We start from the raw sequence: 24,144 nt of genomic DNA on the forward strand, positions 1-24,144 counted from the left end.
CTACACAAGAATACCAACGTGATTAAATTTTAAATAAATTTTGAATAAATTATGATAGCCTTAAGGTTAGTCAAGGTTGTAGCTTGAATGTAAGACAATTTACTTTTGCTCTCAAAAATTCCAAAAAATATTTTGGTTTACACATCTTGAAGCCAAACATAAAAACCTGATTAAAAATACTTTTCTTATAATTTATATCAAAAAAGATTTCAGAAAGCTTTTCTAAGACTGTACAAAAGCACTGCTCACAATGGCTTACAAAGGCTTACAGCACTAGAGCTTAACATTTATTTTATTAATATAAAAACTTGAAAATTAGCTGATTCCTAATTCGAATATTGAATTAAAATATAAAATAAATGTTTACTTATTGGAAAATGTATTGAGTTTTGGCAAAGTCTTGACACTGAAACAGAACTGAAGGAACAAACTCTCCATTGCCAACTGGCTAGCTAACATACATATTTATATACTTATATACGATATACATCGCAATATAAATGTAGAAAAAGTTAAATCTACACTTTACTGTGTAACCCGTTTCAATTCATGTCATTGATCAGTTCGGTTTGATTAGCATTTGGGCGGGAATTGACAGAGACAGGAATTGGCGTTAGAAGGCAGCGCATGTTACGCATACGCCGCATTGGCATTAGCTTAATTAGCTGCAGTGTGCACGTGTGTGTGTGTCTGCATTGGTCATTCTTTTATAGCAACACAGCTGGCCAACTGTAAATAAAATGCGCAGCCATCATTTATATGGATATGTATTTCACTTTTCTATTTTGTTTTTCTCTTTTTTTTTCAAACCAACTGCAGCACACACACTCAGAAGTGTGTGTGTGTGGCTCAGTCGTGCAGCGTTTCGTGTTTCCGTTTGGCTGCACAACACATAGTACACGGAAAACTGAAAACGATGCGAATTCATTTCATTTCATTTCGTTACGCTTTTTCGGTCTGATGTATTTTCCAAAAAGTCGACGTCGACGTTTGCCACTCAGCGCTGATTAGTTTTAATTTTAATCTAAAAATCAATTTCCCGCCGGGCGGGCGCTGTTAGCCTCACCCACAGCAAGAGCTGCTGTTGTTGCTCTTGTTGTTTTTCGTGCTGCACACAGGAAATCAACACGGCAAACTGCCGTCCTGTCAGCATTTGCTGCTGTCCTGTGACAATTTTTGTGCGAATTATTATCGCCAGAGGATATTGCGTTGCTTTCACCATGCCAAACCACACTCTCTCCCCCTCACTCATGCTCTTTGTCTTCCACTCATTTTTGGTCGCTGCAGTTATCTTTGCCAATATCTCTTCATTTTATTTGCCATTTTATTTGCGGCATTGGCTTAAGTTAGCCCAGAACTTGCAGCTGAATGCAGTACAAAGTCACTTCAAAAAGATTTAGCCCAAGGGGGTGGCCGGCTTGTGCGGGTGGCCACAGATCCACGGTCCCCTCGACGAACGTTGGCCCCTTCGTGGTTTACCGTTTGGCTGTCAGTAAGATTGCTGTCAGTGCGGCCAAAATGAGAACCAGCAAAGCACTTAAAATTGAATTTTTATGATTTTTAATTATTTTTAATGACGCTGCTTATTGAAGCAGTCGGGCAGTCGGAAGGGAGGGGCCAGGCAAGGGGCACAGGAGTAGCTCCTCTGGACGCGCAATTTGTTATGCGTTAATTCGTGCGTGCTCAGCTTTCAAGTTGAGCATTGCCACAGACCAGCATGACACCAACCGCACCGCCGCCCGTTCCCTGACTCCCCGCCCTGTGCTCCCCTAGGAGTAATTCCTGCTTAATGCGCAATGCAGGCTTATGCAAGATTTATGCTTGGCTATTAATATGAAGAGTTGCTCGAAATGCTTTTTCATTTAAATGTCATTAAGCATACGATTTCCTCACACTCTCACTACGTACGCTCCAGCTCTGGCCCTCTCATTCACACACTCACTCTCTCTCTCTCTCTCTTTCTCTTTCTGCTTGCAGGTGGACCCGAAAGTAGCTTTTCCGCGACGTGCACATCCCAAGGTAAGTACACACAGAAATATTGCCAAAAAAAAACTGCTATATATAATATTTTTGTGCGACTGCTCGAGCACTTGAGTTTGTTGGGGGCGGGGGGTCTGGGCAAAGGATGTGTCATAAGTAGCAGCAAATGGCAGCTGAAATTAAAAACGGAAGATGCCAGCTACAACAACAACAACATTAAATACCCAAAAGAAAAAAATACTGGCAAGCAGATAACTTTGTGGCTGACAGGCAGCTTCAACTCCATCTACGCCCACAGCCAGCGTTGTGCCCCACTCCATCCGGCCCATCAGCTTCAGTTGTTTCTATGCCTGCAAAGTGATGATGACAACAAAATTTCGACAGCATTGGTTGTGCGTGTGTGAGTGTGGGTGCTTGTGCCCGTTTAGGACGTTCTCCTGCCACTCCTGCTGCTCTTGCTGCTGCCACCATCTCTATCTTTATCTGCGCCCCTGCCACTGTCACAGTTGCTGCCTGCCTACTAAATGCCACACGCACATTTCGCTGCCTGCCACTGCGCTCGGTTAGACAGTGTTACAAATGTGCCCATCTATGTAGCGGCTTCATTTTTTCTTCCTTTCAGTGCTGCGCTGCTGCCTCCTTCACGAAAAATACTCTAGCTCCAGAAGGAGTTAGGCATGTCGAGGCCTGCATATGACGCGTAACGTGCTGTACAAGTACTCCTGAGAATAAGCTAGAACATAGCTGAAATATATACTTTTTTAGAGGTTTCAAGAGTTTTTAGCGTAAATGTGGGTTAGTTGGGCATGTAAGCAGAGAAGTAAAGGTCAGGTTCATAGCTAAAGCGGAGGCAAGCTGTGGCAAATTGAGTTAGAACTTTAAGAGTTGAGCTTGTGGCATTTTGAAATGTGTTAGAAAATTTAAATTGCAAGACATACGAGTCCCTAAACATATATTCGAAAACAGAAGCTAAGCTAAGATATATATAGGCAGCTATATGTAGGCAGATATATATTAGGCAGCTAAGATATATATTTATTATAAGCTCTTGACATTCCAAGGCATTAAAGTGTTATGAAGCAAGGTCAAATCATAAAAGAAATAGTGTTGGTAAACGAGTACATTTCGATAGATATGTGAATGTTCAAAGAGCATAATATTGGAGAGATCTTCAGAAACTTCTTTTGTCTATAGAGCAATTTGCCTATCCTTTCTTCTTCCCTTAGGTCTAAAAATAGCAAAAAAAAAATATTTATAAATTTAATTTTTTTTATTTTAACTAAATTTAAGGCTACTCATATCGAAAGCTGACTCGTTTCTTCAGAATTTGCCTACTATATTGCTGAAGTTGTGGCAAGGCAAAGGATTCATTAAGCTTGACACGTTCTCAACATATCTTAAGCTCCTAAACTGTTGACAACTTTCACATGAGAACTTATTTACCCAACCTTTGGGGCGTAAAAGTTAAGCCTACATAAAGGATTAATTGCTTATACTTATGTTTGTTTAGGCTCTGCGCAAAGTTTGGTTCCAATAATAACCTTCGCTTAAAACATAATTCGCTTTGTTGCCGCTTAGCTGTTATTATTCTAAGGGTATTTTCTAAGGCGGCTTTGCTGGAGTTTTTCGATTTTGCCACAGCGATTCTGCGACTAACCGCAAAGCACACCATAATACGCACCCAAAACGTCACACACACACACGCAGACAGAGGCAGGCACACGCAAACGCTTAGCAAGTGCGAAAGCCTTGAGCAGAGCAGGACCCACCCGTAGGCAGCGCCTGCTTAGTGCCCCTCTCTCACTCTCGCCTAGTCGCTGTCTCGCTCCCACTCTCCTGTCGGGCTCGTTGGCAGCGCTTTGCTTATCAACACGCAGCTGATTTCCGTTGCTATTCCTGCGGCGCGTGTTGCCATTGCCATTTGCCTGCGTCCTGCCACGCCTCTCGACGCGCTCGCTCGCCGCCTTTGGCTGTAGCAGCGGCAGCGGCAGCACCCAACAATTATTTACGTAATGTTATTATTATAATATTTTTTTAAACGCATTCTCACTGGATTTGCGCCATGCCACGCAACGCAACGCAGCCGAGCAGGACGAGGCGCAAGGACGCGGCGAAGCAAGGTGGCAGGCGAACGGCAAACGGCGAATGGCGACTAGGACAACGAGGATGGCTATGCGGCATTTGCAAGTGGCTTTGTGTTCTGCTTTGCTCTGTTCGTTTTCTTTTTTTTTTTTTTGTGTTCTGCTGTTGGGGCGCGCGAAGATCCTCTCGCATATTAAAAGGCGTTTAAAAACATAAATCCAACGTCTAACGGCTGCTTATGAAAATTACGAGAAAAAAGTGAGTGAGTGACGCGAAGGGATGGGTTGCCAGTGGAGGCAGCGGTAGTGAGCTGGGGCGCAGCTTAGCAGGAGCCAAATGGGAGGCAGTCAGCACAGCCAGGACACCCGGAGACAGAACCCAAAGGAGTTTGCTACGCAGGACACCAAAAAAAGAAAAAAATTGCATGCGACATCAGAAACACAAAAAAAAAAGAGAAATAATATTAAAAAAAAAACTGACGAGAGGACAATTTCTCGCACCGTTTGTCGGAGACCCAGGCAGAAGGATTGCCCACAAAATGTGGCCCAAAATGTTTGCGGTTGCAGCGAAAGTTAAGAGTTTTTTTTTTTGTTCATCTCTTCTTCTTCCCTATTTTTAAAGTAAAGTAGGGGAGCCTGGGACTGGGACTGAGCCATATAATGAAATGAAGCATACTAAATGAGCCTGCTAAGTTTTCAGTTGTTAGAGCGCCAGAGCGCGAGAGAGCGAGAGCGAACATAATGAAATGCGAAAAAATGATGATGATATTTTTGGACCATAAAATGCAGATGAGCCGACTAAGCACAAAAATAGTGTGGAGAGCTGAAGCACATTTCGAGTAGGCCTTGTGTGCAAGGGGTGCGCGCACACATGTACACACAAAAACACACACACACACATATACATCTAACACATTTTCATATTCAACATATTACACATACGCCGTGTGTGTCGCATCGACAACTCGACGAGTCGTCGACTCGTTTTCAACGTTTGTGCAAACTTTTGTGAAGTTAATTTCTTTGCTTTTAAGCTCTCAGACTATGAATATGAAATGTGTATTTGTGCAACTTGTGTTTGGCCAATGGGTGCCACCACAAATGCTGTCAACGTGGAGGGCTCTGGGAGAGCGCGCCTGAGACTGGCTTACATATGTCATGTTAAAAAGTTCGCTTTAATGTGCAAAATTTTTGGTGGCCAAAGCCATAAAAGTGCATGGGATAAGTGAAATGGATTTCGCTCGGCTGTCCCACATAAGTATGCTATAAAAACTATGCGAACAAAAACAGCCAAAGAATGAGACAAAAAAAACTAACAAAAAACTGAAGAGACAACTATACAAAACGGAATCTGTACGAACGACAGCGCAGCTCTGAACTTGCCGAGGATTTATGAATGTTTGTAAGCGCCATTGTCATTTACACACACCAGCACACACAGCGACACATTCGGCAAATGCAGCAACAAATTTTTGCGATGCAGCCTTAAAATCTTGAATGTGATTTTAGCGAAGTCTTAATTAAATTTGGCAAAGGGAAACATGTGAAGGGCTTTGGTTGATTGTTTTATAATTTATAATATAGTTGATGTATATTTTTAAAGATAGTTTCCAGTGAGTGTGAGCTGCAGGTTATGAACTGATAGATTGGTTTTTTAAGCTGGGTTTTTTATGCTTGAAGCTGGCTTATAGCTGGGTAGATTTATATTAATACTTGAGGCTTCATATGTTAATCTGCTATGAAAATTGGTTTTTGGGTTTCAATCTATCAGCTGTCTTATATTTTTATAGCACTAGCAAGTGAGCCTTGTAACTAAGCTAACGCTATATTCAAGTAAGAAAGTTCTAGTCGGGGTGTCGACTAGGTGATACCCTAAACTGCCATTTTTAATATTTTCCATTGCTTATATCGAGCGTTAAAAAAAAAGGAAAAGAATAACAAACATTAGAACACCATTAAATATAGGTATAAATATAAATATATTAACTGTTTTACATTTTATATTCTTTTTCTCACTTTTTACTACATTTTTATTTTAGACATTCTTTATTTTTACAGAGAGAAAATTGTCATAAATATTCATATTCATCATATACAAATAGATTATTTAGCAAACATTTGTCAATGTTATTGGTGTTGTTATTGTCATCCATTATATTATATATATTTATATACAAAATACATTAATATATTCATATTTTAAATATAAATATATAAATATATAAACACGTATGTGTTCTTGAAAATATTTAATATACATGTGCAAAAACAATATGTTGTAAAAATGACAATTAAGAGAGATTCAGAGATTCTCTGCCCGTGACAAACACCTAAACACAGTTTGCAAATAACTTGACTATATATTACAAGCGGGTAAATAAATTAAAATGCTCTTAAATATTATTTATTATAATAAATATATAATAATAGGAAGTCAGTGATTAACAATTTAAAAGAGAACAAGGCAGCTAGGGTATTTGACTCTTAACATAGTTAACATTTCGTAAATGATCATGAAAAAAAAATATTGCTAATGATCATTGTCATTAATGATCATTACCCGTAATGATCATGTACATAAATGATGATCATTATTCTTAATGATCATTATCGCTAATGAACATTACGATTAACTTCATTATTATAATAACAATTGATGCTTATTAACAATAATTTATATTTAAATTTAACATTTAAACAATTAAATAATTATTATACAAATAAACAATGTTCAAGAACAAAAAAAAACTTAAATATAATTTTAAATATTTATATAAACAAATACAATATTTATTAAAGAATTACATTTTATTTAAACTTTAACAAAAAAAAACTTAAATTTATTCACCACTTGCACTGCACGACTGACCCAGTCCAGGTCACAAACTTGACTGATCGCCACAGCCGCTGCTGCGCCCTTTTATACCCAAAAGTCACTCAAAGCGCAGCTGCAGCAGAGCTGCTGAGCGCTTTTTGAGTGAGAGTTTACACTCATCATGAGCTAAGTTAGAAGCAGAAGAAAAGGCGAGCAGGCAGAGCTAGCTGTATGCACACAACTTGTCACTCTGATCGGGAATATATATGATCTACTACATACTTCATATATATGTGTATCAAATGTGTTTTTTCTTGCTGCTGTTGAGCACATTTATTACTTTTTTACTCAATTTTCATGATTTTAATGACTGACAAATATCTGCAGCTATATAGACAGCTACTGTTTATGCTGATCATATATATATAAATATATATAAATATATATATATAAATATATATATAAATATATATATATATATATATATATATATATATATATATATATATATATTTATTTTTGTTTTTATTTTGTTTTTTTTTTTCATTTATTATTAATTATTCTTAGCTTAAGGCAGACGGACAAAGGCATAGAGATTTTTACAGATTCCACTATTCAATCTGATCGAATATATAAACACATATATACATATACATTTATATATACATATATAATTTATCAGCTGTTTTCTTACATATATTAGTATATAATAAACATACAACTAAAATGTGGAGGCTCTAAATCTTAAGCCGTACGAGATATAATTTAATAACTGCATTTCGATCATGTCTTTAATCGAAATTCATAAAGCGGGTACATCATTTTGATTTCCCATTTTAAATGAGTTCAGGGTATACAAATTGAATATATAAGCATATAGCACAATCAAGTTACTAAGAAAATGCTGTAAAGGCCATAAAAGAGCTGAATTTAATTTAAAATTTTTTTTGTTTAATTTTATCATAAAAAAGAGACAACAAAAATTAGACAACAATTAAAAAGTTTTTGTAAGAGCAAAATAATAAGAAATAAATATAAGACTAATAAAGATAATAATCATCTCAAATGCAGCTAAATTGATTTCATTTTATGCATTTTAAAATAGAATTATTTAAAAAAAAAAAAAAACTGGACTCGGACACCCAGTTTAAGTTTCGAACTGGACACACGAAAAACATTTGAAAAGTAAAATGTAATTGTTAAATATCATCTAAATATGTGTGCCTGCAGAAGGCAACTGATTGTCGTACAGTTCACTCTGCCATGTTCATGTCCATTTCTTTATAGACTCAAAAATGTGACGCTCTTACCATTATCGTTAGCCATCGCATAGCTACAGTTTGTCGTGCCATTGACAATTATTTAACTATAATATATTAAGCTGTGTGCGTAACATTCTTCAAATACAAATGCAGTGCGTGTAAAATGATATATTCGAAGCGAACAGACAGCCAAATGGTGGCGCTGGCAACAGACCACAGACAATGCTACAAAATGATGCCAGCCAAATGTGGAATGTGTTTAAATGCTGGCAAATGGAGCTGTCAAATTATCGATTGTGATGGAATCTGTAAGCCTATTGGGCTTAAAATTCAAAATAGATTACAAAAACATAGGCGAACGTAAAGTTGTGGCCACATAAGTATGCAAGGGCAAAGTATGTATGCAATTAAGGCACAAATCCTGTCAGAGATATAGTGTTTATGCATTTGTGTGTGTGTGGGTGTGTAAAACAATGCGGCTTCGATTGCATGACCATGTCATAATGAAGCACATTTTGCTCTGTGCTGGCCAAATGACAGATATCAGCAGCATAAGAGAGAGAAGCCAAAGCTTCACTCATGTTGCCATTAAATTAACACGCTCGAATGTCTGCTCTGTCTATCTGTGTGTGTGCGTGTGCAAGTGTGTGTGCAAGTCGTTGTGTTGTGCTTGTGTACATTGTGCAAACTTTTCTAATTTAAACCGGCAGTTTCAGTCAATTGCCACAGCTTACCGCCTTTCGACATGATTTTTACTTTTTTACTACCTTCGGAGCAGACGCACAAGGCACAGTCGAGCAGTATATAAAAAGAGCAGTGCAGACATATTAGATATTTCCAATACATTAAAAGTTGTGTGAATACACTTGCCGGAATCCATTACAAATACACAAACACACTCATACAGAGGGAGAGAGATATGTATAAAAAGACAGACAGACAGACATGCTGAAAGGCAGCCATAAATCTAATAAATACGTGTGTTTCTCGCCAACTCCCGCTGCAGGCACACACACACACACACACTCACACACACAGCCAATGCAATAACTTGTAAAATATGTAATCAATCAAGATGAAACAGTCGTTGAGGCAGTCAAACTATGTCGAAAGTATGCGTCTGACTGCAGTTGCAGACGTCGAAGGGGCCACTGCCAGAGCTTGTAGGTATGCTCTGTTCAAGGCGTTGCAGAGGGGGCGATTAATTCAACTTTTGCACAGACAATAGCGCTACCCAAGGAGAGAGCAAGAATGAGTGGGTGTGAGTGAGAGAGCTTGAGAGCGAGAGCGAGAAAGTCAGACAGATAGTCAGCGTAGGCAGCGAGCTGCTACCCCTACGAAAAAAAGTCAAAAGTTGAAAGTGCAATTTTGTCGTTATTATTTTACATTTACAACAAAAGGCAGGCATCAAGCCAACAACAACAACAACTACAAAAAAGCGAGCGCAGAGAATAAAAGTGAAAAGTTACTCAACTATTTCATGCAGCGGGGCCAACCGCTGAGCACATGTCTCCAGTGCCCGTCCCAGCCATATCTGTGCTAGCTGCTGGCATGCGTGTGGCTGTGTGTGTGTGTGTGTGTATGGTGTGTGTAATTGTCAGTTAGTTGGCGCTGTCAGTCCGAATGTTGAAATTAATTTATTTCAATTGAAGTTGAACTTTTGTGGCTTTATTACTTTGCAAAAGTTGTGCAGAGCTACGCATAATAAACGGCAGCCACCAACGTCAACTGGTCTCTCCTTTTTGAGTTGCCAGGTGCTGGCCTCAGCCCGCAACCGACGGCACCTGACCCTTGCCTTTTCGCTCACCCACTCCTTATATATATATACTATATATTTTGCTTTGCAAAATAATCAAATTGGAAAATTGCAGCGTTTGCTGGTTTTCCTTGCTCGCTTTCTCCAACCCCAGAGCTCGTCCTTGTCATTGTCGCCGTCAACTATCATATTTTTTTTAGCTGCTTCTTCCTTTTTTGGGTTTCTTTTTTCTTTGTTCATCTGCTATTTTTATACGCTACCCTTGAAAGTGGGCAAGCAAGGAGTATATCGGCAGGCAGAGCAGCGCTCTGCAGAAGCCTTAGACAAGCAACAATGGAGTGTTTGTAAAGCCATTCAGCTGGACATTGATAGGAGACATAGGACTTATCAATGCATAGGTAACTGATGCCTGAATTTACCTATCCATATGTGCGCAGCTCAATTTGTAAGATTAATTCCAAGTCGCATCAAATAGGAACTTTAGCCTCAAACCTAGTTGATTCAAGCTTGCAGTCAGCGACTATTCGAGTCAATCGTTAACAATTGTTATCGATATTATTTCTATATCCAAATCCTAACTCTGTTTACTCACATATAGCATTAGCTGATTCTGAATATATTTCTAGCTATATCCTTGCCATAGATACATCGAACTTGCTTCGCATATTTCACTTTTGGTCAGCCCACAGCAGCTTGTCTTTCGATACAGGGTATCTCTCAGTCAGTCACACACACAAGCAGAACACTCTTCTATGTATTTTTTTGTTGATTTTTTGATAGGGTACAGCTAGCATCAGCAGCAGGTGCTATTGACGGCCCTGCTGATAATTTGTTGCGAGATTTTTGACATTTGCGAGTGGCAGCCGTGCGGCATTGATAGTTATTTGATATGCATATATTGAGCTAAAAATCATAAAAACAATATTGAAATTCTTGTAAACGAGAAGCAGGTAAACAAAAAAAAAAACAAGTATAAACCTGTCAATGCTAGCCCCAGAGATACCTTAGACTAGAGGGGAGATAGAAGCGGGAGGAGTCTGATTGCGCCTTCTCTTCCCTTAGACTCAACTTTGAGCTTACATAACTTGAAAATATATTTGAAATATTTCTATTATGTATACTGGATGCTAAGCTTATTATGCAGATTAAACTTTTAATAAAGGGTATTTATTCATATTTCATAACGGTAAACATTTTCAAGCTCTGCTCTACAGATTTTTTGTTACATATATCGAGTTCTTTATGGATTGTCTTTTAGAATGTTCATACAGAATTTCGAAATTTTAATATTCAGATTCTTTATTTAAATATATATAAAGGGACTACCCTTACTCAGAATTTCTTGTGTATTTATCATAAAATGGATTTATAATGTAGATTAGAGTTAGTCGCAGAGTTGAGTAGAGCAGAGAACGCTCTTCTTCTTGCCTTGCGACGCTCAGCACAAACTCCGTTTATCCCACACACACACACGCACACTCCCACACCTATTGGCAGCAAAGTTAGCTTGTTTCTGGAACACCTCTCGTAATGCGCTCATTTGATTGCAAACTATGCCATAAAGCTTGTCTTTGATTAGCTGAAATTCCTGTTTCAAATGCAAATGTAGCATAAAATGAAACTCTAATGAGTCTGCAAAGCGAATCTTCGTTTTGGTTGCTGTTGTTGTGCGCAACGCCTTTTTAAACTGAAATCAAAAATCAAAATCCGCACAAGCTGCAAATGTTAAATCCGCAAATAATTGACAAAGTTTAGGCATAAACGTGGCTCTGTCTCTGCATGTTGGCGGCGCTGGTGGTGGCTGGTGCAAAAATGCTGCTGGGGCTAACTTCAAAATATGTTGGCCACAAATGGCAAAAGTTTGACAGGTAAACGGAATTTGCTAGAATGTGTGCTAGATGGTCTCGAGTCGTGTGTGTGTGTGTGTGTGAGTGGGTTAGCAAATGCGCATTTGGTTGGTTGCGTGCTCTGTTGTTGCCGCTGTGTCGCGGGTAGTAGTTGCGCTTTAATTTGTTGCCCGACTCAAACTCGAGTATCTATTATCCAATTCTAGTTGGTATATGGCGCCAGCCGCCTGCTGCCTGCCACTTGCCCATTTATGTTTAATGAGATACTTTTTAACAGCCTCATAAATGGCTATGATAACCACTTAATGTCGAGCTATAGCAGGCAGCAGCAACACCACCAACAGCAACAGCAACAGCAACAGCAACAAAAACAATTTACATATTAAACTTGCTGGCTGCGCGTCTGCCAACGCTTCCTCTAGCATTGCCCGTATCTGCGCCTGCTGCCTCCACATGCTGGCCAGGCATGGCGGCGCTTCTCTTCTCGCCGGCTCGTGCGAAATATGTTCGCCTGCGGCGCATTCACTTTAATTTGATTAAATTTTGAACATTTTCACGTAAAAGTTGCTCCTTTTGGCTCTTCAGCTTTCAGTTGCAGGGCCAGCTTCGAGTCGGTCTTCGGGTTTCCACGCTGGCATTGGCGTTGGCGGCTTCGCGCTGTGGATATGGATGGATGATGATATGGATGGGCTGGAATTGTTTGGGCTGCAGCTAGTGCCCAGCTGGATGCCTGCTGCTCAAAGGCTTGCCGCAGAGTCGCCACCAATGCCGCCTCTGCGCTCAGCTGCTGTCTGTTTCCATTTCGCTCTCTCCCTTCCACTCTCTCTCTCTCCCTCTCTCTCTGTGTGTGTAAAATAGTTTTTTTTCTACTTTTTTTTGTGACTACCACTTTTTGTTGTATTTCATAATAAATAGTTGTTTAAACTTTTGCCCATTGCCTCAACAGCCGTTTGCCACCAATGTGGTTGGCTCTCATTGTTGCTGACTGCCTTCGTCTCCGCCTCCGCCTCCGCCTTTGCCACTGCCACTGCCTCAACTGCTGCTCTTCAACTATTTTTTGTGCAATCTGCTCTGAGCCTTGCATTGTTGTTGCTCGTTTCCTTTTGCTGGCCGCACATAGTTATGGCCACGGTTTTTTGGCTTTTTCGGCTATGCGCACTGATTTTCCTTGCTCCACCCCGTGCGGCTGCTTAAAGCATTTTGAGCTCTAGCCCCGATAGCCAGGTTGCAACACATTGCAAATTTTCAAATTAATTCGCATCATTTAAGCGCCAGACAGCCAAATCTTTTCTCTTCAACTGCTATAAAATTGAACCGAATCCTTTACAAAACACACACAGACAGCGGGACTACAGCCAACACTCGATAGAGTTCTGCTAGCGATGTGGCAGTTGCGTGGAGGCAAAGGTGTCTATGAAGCGCCACTCGAAAGGCAATTAAAAATTGCGGATGGCAACGAGCTGAAGTGAAGGAGTGATTCACTTTACTGTACTCAATGAAGTTGAATTTGCTCAGAGAAAGAGCTTAGATTTAAGGCATGTGATGCAGAGGAGATTGTAGAATGATCCACAGAGAAATTAACTCATGAAAGAGTTCCTAGATCAGCCTAAGAACTTTACAGTCTACCCTCGTACATCTTTCCACAGCTGTCTGCAAATCTGTAGCCTATTCACCTCTAATCTACAGCTCTTCTAATTAATGCCTCGTGACACGATTTGTAAGTATCTGTCTGGCTGCCAGCTCTAGCTGCTGCTGCTGCTAGCAGCTAAGTTATGGAGCACATCGAGCTGAGCAAACGAACAGATAAACAATAAGTAACTGTGAATTATAGCGGCCATTACTTTTCTCTTGCTTGTGAGGGTGAATCGACAACTGTTGTTGCTGTTGTTGCTGTTGCTGGTGTTGCTCTGCGTCTGTTAGTTGTTTATGGCAGGACAATAATTAGGACAATAGCGCAACGCATCAGTTTGAACAACAACAAGCCGATGGAGTTGAACACACACACACACAAACACACACACACACGCACACGCTGCCCTCGCACCCTCGAGATGCCTTGGCCTCAATCACGAAAATGATATTTCGAATGTTCGCTCGTTCGTTCGCTCGTTCGTTCTGCCAAGTTGGCTCACAGAATTAGTTAATTAGGCGCCGTTGTTGATGGGGCAACATTCAAATATTCAAACAGCAAAATTCAGCTGCTGCTACTTCAATTCCATTTCCATTTGAGGCATGGTAATGCCTGGCTGCCACTTGATGTGGCATCAACAGTTGGCAAATCGAACTCTGTCGCTGCGTAAATTGCTTATGAAATTGACATCCAATGCCAGCGACGACTCTCAAACAGCTAACGCTGTTGTTGTTGCTGTTGCTTCTGTCTGCCGGAAATGGAAACAGCGCTAATGACGAGCCAAACGTACACACACAGACGCACACACACACGCATAACCCACATAATTGGCAAATCACACACATTGATTTCAACGTGTGTGTTGTTGTCGTTGGCATTGCTGGCTCAATCGTTCATATCGCAACCACAGCGCCTACATGCCGCTCAGCTGGTGGCCAGCACCACCAGCACCATCACCACATCCGACGAGCCAAAATGCTGACAGAAAATATGGCGCATAATTTTAAGGCAATGGATACCAACCACTCGACGCACTCACTCCCCAGCTACCCCTCACAGCATCTCAACCTCAATTTAGCCGAAGCTTTTAGGTGTGTGGCTGCCTAATGCGTGTGTTTGTGTGCGTGTATCCCTTATAGCGCATCATTAATAACACTGAAACATAGCTGCACAGAGACAACAGCGGCAACATCATTATCAAAAAAAAAAAAAGAAGCAGAGCTAGAGGAGGCCTCGTGCAGCAGAAGTTCAATTTTCATTGTTTGGTTTTTCATTGCGCTGTTTTCTTGTCGTTTCGACTTGAAATGGCAGCCGTTGATCTTAAATAATTAGGCAAACTTTTGTGTCTGCTACGGGCAGTCAGCACACACACACACACACACACACACACACTCATATGTAGGCAGACAGTCATCAACTTTAGCCCCAGTGCCTTGTCAGGCAGACAGCAAAAAATTGCTTCATTTCTGTAATTTATAACATTCGCTTGTCATTAACAGCAATTTTAATCGCTGCCAACTCACACACACACACATGCACACAGGCACACACACATGTCTATGAGGGTGTGTGTGCGGCATTTAAAGCGTGAACATATTAATTTATGAGCTTTTAAAATGAGTTGGGCTGTTCAACAAATCGGCTATGAAAATACGCAATAAATGTGCGTGCGTGTGTGTGTGTGTGCGTTAGCATATCTATATAAATAGGAAAATTGTTGGAGTTAAATAGCAAAGTATGCGATAAATAGTCAATCAAATAAGCCATAAATATCATATAAATATCGCATTAATACCCAAATGAATAGCAATTTAATAAAAATTTCATTCAGCTGCTGTTTATAGAAAATCATTTCCAGAATTTGTCAGCTAAAAACCTGAAATGCTAAATGGAAGTAAAATATCCAATTTCGATCTGCTTCCCATTGGCAGCTATTGATAATCGCGTTTTGTGTGCTATGAAATCACTTAGAGTGTTCTTTTGCCAACTGTTATCTGTTTCATTCCATTTGGTTTTCAGGTGCTGCACTTTATTTTATATAAAATTTTCATTTGATTTAAATTTTAATTTGCGACATTTTCTTGATGTGCTTAGCGGTGTTTCAGTTTTATGTTTCCATTGCTCATTTCCAGTGTTCCACAATGCATTTTCATTCTGTATTTATTTAGTTTTTGAATAGTTCCAGATTGCAATATTTTTCTTGCCATTTGTTATTTCATTTATTAGTGTTCCACTTCCCACTGTTTTAAAAAACTATAATATATTAAATGGTTTACGTTTTTTATTACTCATTTTCACTGTCAGTTTAATTTGATTAAAGTGTTTTCCCATGTCACTGTTTCACTTTCACTGTTCCACTTCAATTCTTTTCTGCTTTGGCATTTTCAAAGTTTTCTTTAGGATTGATGATTTATTTTTTTGTTCCATTACCACTGATAACTAGGCTCTTGGCTTGATTGCTTTATGCTTAGATTGTTTACAATGTTCCGATTCCAATTGTTCCCAGTGCATTTCAACTACATTTCAACTGTTTCAATGCTTTTGCTAAAGTTTACTGTTATTTCTTTATGCTTTTATTATATTTTTTGATTTCCATCCAATTCGCATGCCACATTCGCTGTTCTATTGCCAGTGTTTCGCATGTCATCGCTTAGTTTCTACTTCTCCACACTCTCCAGCAGCCTGGCTATTGTTATCTTAAACAAGCAATGAAATCTGTTCGCTGCTTGCTTTAATTCCATTTCTGCAACATTCAAAATGTTCGCAAATCGCAACAGCAGCAGGATAACAACAGCTAGAACATGTGTGGTTAGGTATATGGTGAAATCTATTTATGCCACTGCTTAAAGCCCATAAACCACAGCCAAAATCCAGTGGTCGTCACATTTAAGTGCGCCAACAACCACCGTCGAGCAAATCCGCTCGCCTTAATCTTCACTTGCTGCGCGTATCTTAATAAACTATTAAATCAAACTCAAGCTTCACTGCACGCAAGCACACACACACACAGAGAGAGAAGGGCATAGCGATATGGATACACACACGCACGCAATCGCATATATAGTAAATAAATAAATGAGTTATATGCGCGTTGTTCGCATTCACATTATTCTCAATGGCATTGGCGTTTTCCTGTGTACCGAGCTTCGCAGTTTTTGGCATTGGTCGGGCGCGTGTCCTGTTTTATTCCTTTTGGTTTTTTCGTTTTTTTTTTTTGCTTGGCTCTTTTTCATCTTTCAGGAAGCCGATACGACGTGGCCATTATGGCTATGCGCTGGCCTGTTAGTAAGTAAGTCACCCAGCAGGAACCAGGAAGTGAGTTAAGGCTCAGCAAACAGAAATAAATTGAACTCAAATTGGCCCACTATGCATTATAAATGTTGCCCAAAAAAATGATACACAAGGAAAACGCTAGATATGTGTAACAAATCTCTGTGTGCATTATTTAGATATAGTATTGATAATTTCTAAAGAATTTTTGCCATGAAAATAGTTTATGAATGAATGGAAAAAGCTTAGATTGTAAAATGTGCGAAATAATTCAGAATTTGATTGAAATTTTGAAAAAACTTTAAAGAGTTTTTCCTTGCATACAGGAATATAATATGATATATCCTGTGTCATCAGATCATATCATATATGTTTACAATATTTCTATAAGTTTTTCTCTCAAAATGAAATAGAAAGTATATAGAGTCAAATAATTTCTGTTTTTTTTTCGGAATGGAAAACTTAAATTATGAACTGTTTTTTATGAACTAGTTCCACTAAAGTCTTAAACTTCTTTTTGCTCACCTTTGGCCGATCTTATTTAGCTGCAGTCCGTGTGTGTTTTTAGCAACTAAATATATTGTTGTTATTTTTTTCGTTTTGGTGCCCCTAGCTATGGTTATGCTTTCCTGGGACAATATCTGAGCTGGCTTCGCTTGCCTCGTGGCAGCTCCCAGCAGCCTTGGCTGCCCCTGCCTATGCCCGCTCACCTGCTGCTGTCGTTATTATTTATGTTTTGTTATCCGTTGACCAGAGCGTTGCTGCTGCTTGTTTTTTACACACAGTCACACACGCGCACACACACACACACACACACACATGCACATGCTGTTGCTGTTGCTCACCTATTTTACGATAGAATGAATATCTTGCGCTGCTCTTGCTGCTCAGCACTGGGTGTGAGCGCTGGGTGTGCGTGTGTGTGTGTGTGTGTGTGTAGTTTTTGCCACAGTATTTTTCTATAAGCTCGCAGGTTTTCCAGCTCTGTTCTATTCTGCTCTGTAGTTTTTTTTTTGTGTTTCTGGCTGCTGCTGCTTCTATGTACTTCCGTTTTGTAGTGAAAAGAGCTTTGCGTGTTGCTGCATGCGTGTGTGTTTGTGGGCGTGTGTGTGTGTGAGGGGGCTTGCCAGTTTGTTTGTGCTTAGAGAATTGATGGCAAAAGGATGTGTGTGATTTCGCATGTGTGTGTGTGTGTGTGTGTTTTTTTGCTACTGCTACAGTTACTGCTACTGCTGCTGGCCGCAAATATCTGCTGAATGAAGTGGCATTTGTTAGTGTGGTTTAAAGTAAAGTGCGCGGCGTAAGCTTTTAACAAGCGAAATTGCTTAAATGTTGTTGCTGGACAACAGCAGCAGCAGCAGCAGCAGCAGCAAGACACAGAGAGGGAAACAGAGAGACATTGCCCAACTGGCTTAAAGTTAACCAGCAGGTGGAGAGCACATTGCGAAAGTGCCTGAGAATGTTAAGTAGTCATGTAGATGTCGAGTCTGCGGAATGACTTAATAAGTTATTCATATCAAGTATTGTTTTGTGGTTTAACGCAACTGAAGTGCTTTTAGATCTCACTAAGTGCGGCACGCAAAAAAAGACTAAAGCACTAAAAATATTATGCGCATGCCGTTCGCACTGAGCGTGTGCGTTCGTAATAAACAAATTCGCTTTTTAGCTTAAATTCTTCATGTTTAAATGGTTTTGCACTACATGAATTACTTGCTTGCAAAGGGCAAGCTCACAGCAGTTAGTTGAACTTAAATTCTCATATGAATTTATCTACTGCTCTTCTATGCAGTTCTCAAATATCGCGTTTCTATGCAAACGTCAAGAATTTAGATTTGTCTTTCAGCTCGTCAACGTTCACATTCTCAGTTTGTATTGTAGAAATCCGCTCTTCTATGCAATTCTCATGAATTCAAGTACTTCTCTTTTTTGCGCTCTTCTATGTACGTCTCATGAAACACTTCCTTTTTTTTTTCGTTTTTATTTCTTTATTTTGTTGCAGCTTATTGTCTTAGACTCTATAGCGCATTTAGCTCTAAACCTTAACTAATGGGAGGGCAGATATGCCAATTATTCTGCACTTGTAGCTACTATCTTAATTAGTTCTAATATTGTCTAGAGGATGCAATCTCTTCAGTCTTCGCCTATTGTTGTTTATAGCCAGGTTGCTTGCGAGATGGTTAGGATGCGCTGCAAGTCTGTCCGCGTATCTTGAACTGTGTCGCCCAATGAGTTCAGCAACTGTGGGAATTGCTAAATCCCTATGTAAGACTGAGTTTCTTACAAACCAGCTGGCTCCAGTCCATCTGCGTAGTGCTTTATTCTGCAGGGTCTGAATTTTGTTCCTTGTAGTCTTCGCCGAGGAGCCCCATAGAGAGATACCATATACGAAGGTTGGGACAACTATTGCCTTGTAGATGGCGGCCTTGCTGCTGTAAGACAACTTGCTTGAAGCTCTCAGCATCCAGTCGAGGGTTTTTAGCTTGCTTTTGCATTTTGAGGTTACTTGACTTATGTGCGCTTTAAAAGTCAGCCTTCTGTCAAGAGTGATACCAAGGTACTTTACTTTTGAGGCTTTGGGAATAGTGGGCCCCAATGCAACGCTTGGGCAATCTCCTCTTCTAGTGGCGAAGGTAGTATGTACAGACTTTTGTGCATTAATGGTGATACACCACCGTTTTGCCCAGCGTCCGAAAGAGTCCAGATATTTTTGTAGTGAGTCTGAAGCTTCTTGCGCAGATACGTGACGTGATAAGATGGCGGTGTCATCTGCATAGGTCGCTATGAGTACTGCATCTGTACTTCCTATATTTGGCTCGGGAGTTGGCATATCTCCTGTGAATAAAGTATAAAGTGTTGGGCCTAGAACACTACCCTGTGGTACTCCAGCCATAATTGGTCTAGTCAAGGATACTGTTTGCCCCCTTGACACTTGGAAGGTTCTTCCAATAAGGTATGAGGATAGCAACGCGAAAAATGGGGCTGGAAGGGTGGTCCTCACTTTCTGCAGCAGTCCCAGGTGCCAAACTCGATCAAACGCCTGTTTGATGTCTAAAAAGACGGCAGAGCAGTACATCTTTTCTTCAAAGGCTCCAAGGATATGGTGCACAACTCTGTGAACCTGTTCCGGTGTTCCATGCTGTCTCCTGAAGCCAAACTGATGGTTTGGAATGGCCTCCTGGCGTCCCAGATGTGTCAGTACTCGTTCCAGAAATATTCTTTCGAATATTTTGGAGAGTACTGGCAACAGGCTAATTGGTCTGTACGACTCAATTTCTCCCACGGGTTTGCCAGGCTTAGGAATCATCACAATCACGGCGCGCTTCCAGCAGGCTGGAAAGTGCCGGATGCGGAGCATGGCGTTGTACACCATAGTTATGTAGTCTATGGTGGAGTCAGGCAGTGCTCTAAGGACTCTGCCGTTTATTAGATCATATCCAGGGGATTTTTTTGCCTTCACTCTTCTGATGTGTTCAAGAACCTCTTCTTTTGTACATCCAGTTATCTGGTCTTCAGCTGGGAGGGGCGAGAGAACGATGTCTTCTGTTGCTTCGATTTCTGAGGCCTCTGCGGTAATCACCGGCGTGAATTGGTCTTGAAGGTGGTTTGCAAAAGCCTCAGCTTGAGCTTCGTCTCCAATGTGCCAGGAACCAGAAATGCTCCGAATGGGATGACGTCGTATTGGCTGCCGTTTGAGCTTTCTTGTAAATTTCCATAATTGAAACTCTGCGTCAGTGGGCGATTCAGCTCGTACCAGCGCATCGCTGATACACCTCTTTTGAAGCAGGGCGAGAGCAGCTTTAAGATGCCTCGTGGCTTCGTTGTACATGGATTTGGCATCAGGCGTGCGTAATCTTAACCAGCGTCTCCTGGCCCATCTTTTGTGTATTAGTAGGTGTTGGGCCTCCAAGGTGAGGGGGATGTTGTACGGAGACTGTTGTCTTGTTTGGCAAGATGGTGGGGCGGCTTGGTGCGCAGCTTTGACTATTTCTTCCTGCAGTTTGTTTGCTGCGTAGTCCACGTCTTCAGGAGTGTTAAGTTCCATTTCTATGTGCAAAGAGTAATGGAGCTCGCGCCTAAAGACTCCTAAATCTGATCCTGCTGGCAGTAGTTGTTTCCTAATGGGCAAGGGCTGTGGCTGCGCGTGGATTGTGACTATTAGTGGCAGGTGGTCAGAGGATAGGTCCAAGGATTCTTCAATGGTCAATTGCCGGTCACAGATGCCTTTGTAGACAGCGAAGTCGATTGCCGAGGGCCTGTGTCCATTAATTGGGTAACGGGTGGGGGCTCCAGTCGCCAATATGCTGAATTGTAAGTTTTGAATCGCCTCAAATATGACTTCTCCGCGACGATTCGCACTATTGCTTCCCCAAAATGGGTGCCATCCATTCCAGTCGCCGCCGATGAGGGTCTTATTCAACCTTTGGCCTAGAACCTGTTCCATGTGATGATCACACAGACCAGTGTTTGGCGGAAGATAAATTGACGCAACTTCGATCGCTCCAATAGACGTAGGCAGGGTGATGGCTGAGACCTGCATTGTTGCGTTGCAAATTGGCAGTAAAGGTGTATGCGGTATTGTTGCTCGTATGAGGATTGAGGATCCACCAAAGCAGTTTGCTCCTTCACCATGAGCCTGATAGTGTTCGTATCCGAAAATTTGTGTAGTGGGGCACTCATGAGTTTCTGTTATTAACATTATATCTATGTTTTCTTGTGAGAGAAACGCAGCCAGTTCCTGAGTCTTGTTTCTCAGGCCATTGGCGTTCCAGATACCCACACGTAAAGCCATTATTTGTAGGCAAGCTTGGTTATGATGGCCATTAAACTGTTTAGCATGGTTGCTTGTTGGGATTGTACTTCTCGCATCGCTTTGAGCTCGGCATTAATTGCGTCAAACTGACGTTGTTGTTGCTGAAGCATTTCAGTGAACAAAGTGTCACTTGTGGTATTCTTATTTGACGGTCCACCTCTAGCGGCCTGTGCGTAAGAAACACCACTAATAGGCGTTGCAAAGCTCGTGGCTTGGGTAATGCTCCGGGGCCTTGTAATTTCGGAAGCAGTACTCGGACCCGTAGACGGTGTTTGTGTGGGACTCCTTTTTTGTGCTGGGGATTGCAATTTGCGCAACCGCTTGTATACTTGGCAGCCCTTATAGTTGGCTGGGTGCTGTAACTCACAGTGCACACAAGTTGGTGCCTGGTCCTTTTCGCGGGTGCAGTCTTTGGATGCGTGTTTCCCGGCGCAACGCACACATCTGGGAGCTTTGTGGCAGTAGCGTTGTGTGTGTCCAAATTCTTGACAGCGATGGCATTGTGTCAGGTCGTTGTATCTTCTTGGCAGTTCCACTGTGCAGCGTTGCCTGCAGACAACTCGAATGTCCAAAATTTCTTTGTTGTTGGGGGCCTGAGCCACGTCAACAAAAAATATATTTAGCGGTGTTTTGTCCATACGGCTCAGTGGGTTGTGCACATTTGTAATTGTGTGGCCTTTGGTTTCCAATTCCTTTTTAATTAGTGTTGTATCAGTGCTGGAGTGAAGCCCTTTGAACACGACTCTATATGGTTTGTCCTCCTTAAGCTGGTAGCAGTGGAACTCCAATTCCAGCTTAGTAAAGTGGTCTATAACTCTGCGATAGTCCTCACTGCATTGGGTTAATACACCTATGTTATTCTTCTTTGGCTTAATTACGTATGATTTAGCATCAATTACTTTATCTATTATCTGTTGAAGTAGGGCCACAGACTTGATGTTTGGACACCATATGGGGGGCGGACGAGGTTTCGGAGTAGTTTGCTGGTCGGTCAATACTGGGGCTTCTGGAGCTACAGGTGATTCGCTGTAGTCTTCATCTTCTTCTACGAGCAGTGAAAATCGATTTTCTGATATTAATGCTGCATTGCTGGTGCTTGGTTCGTCGAAGATGAGCCTTTTCTTGATGGTTTTTGGTGAATTTGGCTGTTTACGTTTCGTGTTTTTGTTGTTAGTGATGCCTTGCACGGAGGCGATATCTATTTTTGAGTTTATTGGCATGATGGAGGCTTGCCTATTTGCCATCACAACGTTAAGCTGGGCTTGCATTTCTGCATTTACCTTTACAGCTGTAGCGAGGTTATTGACATTAGATGTCATCGCGGATTGTGCTTTTGAGTGCAGGCGCACTCGCGCCAAGCGACGAAATTTCGTAAATTGCAATTAAAGCAATTGAGTTACGCGGAAGCAAGCGATAAGAAAACGCTGCGTGTGCGGTTTTTGTTGCTGTTGCGTTGAAGAATGCACCGCAAAGTTCTATTTTTAGAACTCTGCAGCAGTAGAGCTTAAGCGAAGGCTGTTCGAATTCACGTCTTTACAGGTCGAACGACTGATCGCGATTACACTTCCTTCTGTTTATCAGCTATTCGTTGTATTGCACATCGTTTACCACATCACATACACTTTGTTAGAGTCGCTCTTCTATGCAATTCTTATGCATATAATTGCTTCTCTTTTTTCGCCCTTCTATGCACTTCTCATGAATTGCACTATTTCACTCCGTTTGTCAATTTATTCGTTATCAACTTACATTTGCTCAATTTGTATTGGACATCGTTTACCACACCACCCACATTATTATAGATTCGCCCTTCTATGCAATTCTCATGAATTCAACTAAGTCTTTTTTATTGCTCTATTATGCAATTCTTGTAAATTCATGGGAATTTGACATGCCTTCAGCCATTCAATAACTTTCTATTCACAACTTTCATACTCGCATATTTTGGATGTTATTTAAATTTACATGTTTGCATTTCACAAGAAATCTCATTTTGGAAATCAGTTTGAGTGAAACATTTTTCGTTTAGCAATTTATTGTTTGGAAGTTCTTCGAATTAACTGTAGAATTCCACACGCACATTCCGATTTGTTGCAACACACGCATACGAATCGCTTTTCTAAGTGAATTTAGTTGCTGCCGTCGCCCACTTTTTGAGGCAGCCCCAGCACCAGCCCATGCCCCGCGTTTAGGTCTTGTGTATCGAGGCACGCACACACATGCATAAAATAATCTTTTTATGTGGCTGTTTTGAGCTGCTCGATAGCGCAATTTGAGCAGGGGAGTGCGAGCAGTGGGAGGGAGGGGCGAGCAGCTAGCATCTGAAGGCATCTCTGGCGGCCATTGTTTGATCTTGTGTGGCCCGCTTTGAGTGACTTGGCAGGCAAGCGGACTGACGGGCATCGACGCAAAGCGTCCCCATGGAGTCGTCAATAAATGCGATAAAACCAAACATGTTTCATTTGCAATGGGGCCGACACAGAGACTGAGCTCGGCTGCACATCTCTCATCTTACCAAAAAAAAAAAAAACAGAGCTCATAAAATTGTGCGACGGGCGTTGAGCGTCAAGTGTTTCGGCTGCCCAAGCTCCTGTGTGGATTTTTTGACCCATAATTGACTTGTACACATGCCAACTCCCAAGTCGAGCGGCTCCTTCAATGCCACTGCGTGTCTAGGCGGCGTTAGATGCACA

General features: G+C 41.1%; 1 protein-coding gene across 6 annotated transcripts in view; it reads left to right on the forward strand.

The window, feature by feature from the left end:
• The window catches only part of LOC111602934 (RNA-binding protein Musashi homolog Rbp6), a 201,522-nt gene that overhangs the window by 89,287 nt on the left and 88,091 nt on the right, over positions 1-24,144 (forward strand). For all 6 annotated transcript variants that reach the window (XM_023320284.2, XM_023320287.2, XM_023320286.2 and 3 more), the window contains exon 6: positions 1,978-2,019. In XM_023320284.2, coding sequence (XP_023176052.2) covers positions 1,978-2,019 — 42 coding nt within the window. The remainder of the gene's footprint in view (positions 1-1,977; positions 2,020-24,144) is intronic.

This window comes from Drosophila hydei, unplaced genomic scaffold, assembly GCF_003285905.1.
Source record: "Drosophila hydei strain 15085-1641.00,03,60 unplaced genomic scaffold, DhydRS2 tig00008128-arrow-arrow-pilon, whole genome shotgun sequence".
NCBI lineage: Eukaryota > Metazoa > Arthropoda > Insecta > Diptera > Drosophilidae > Drosophila > Drosophila hydei.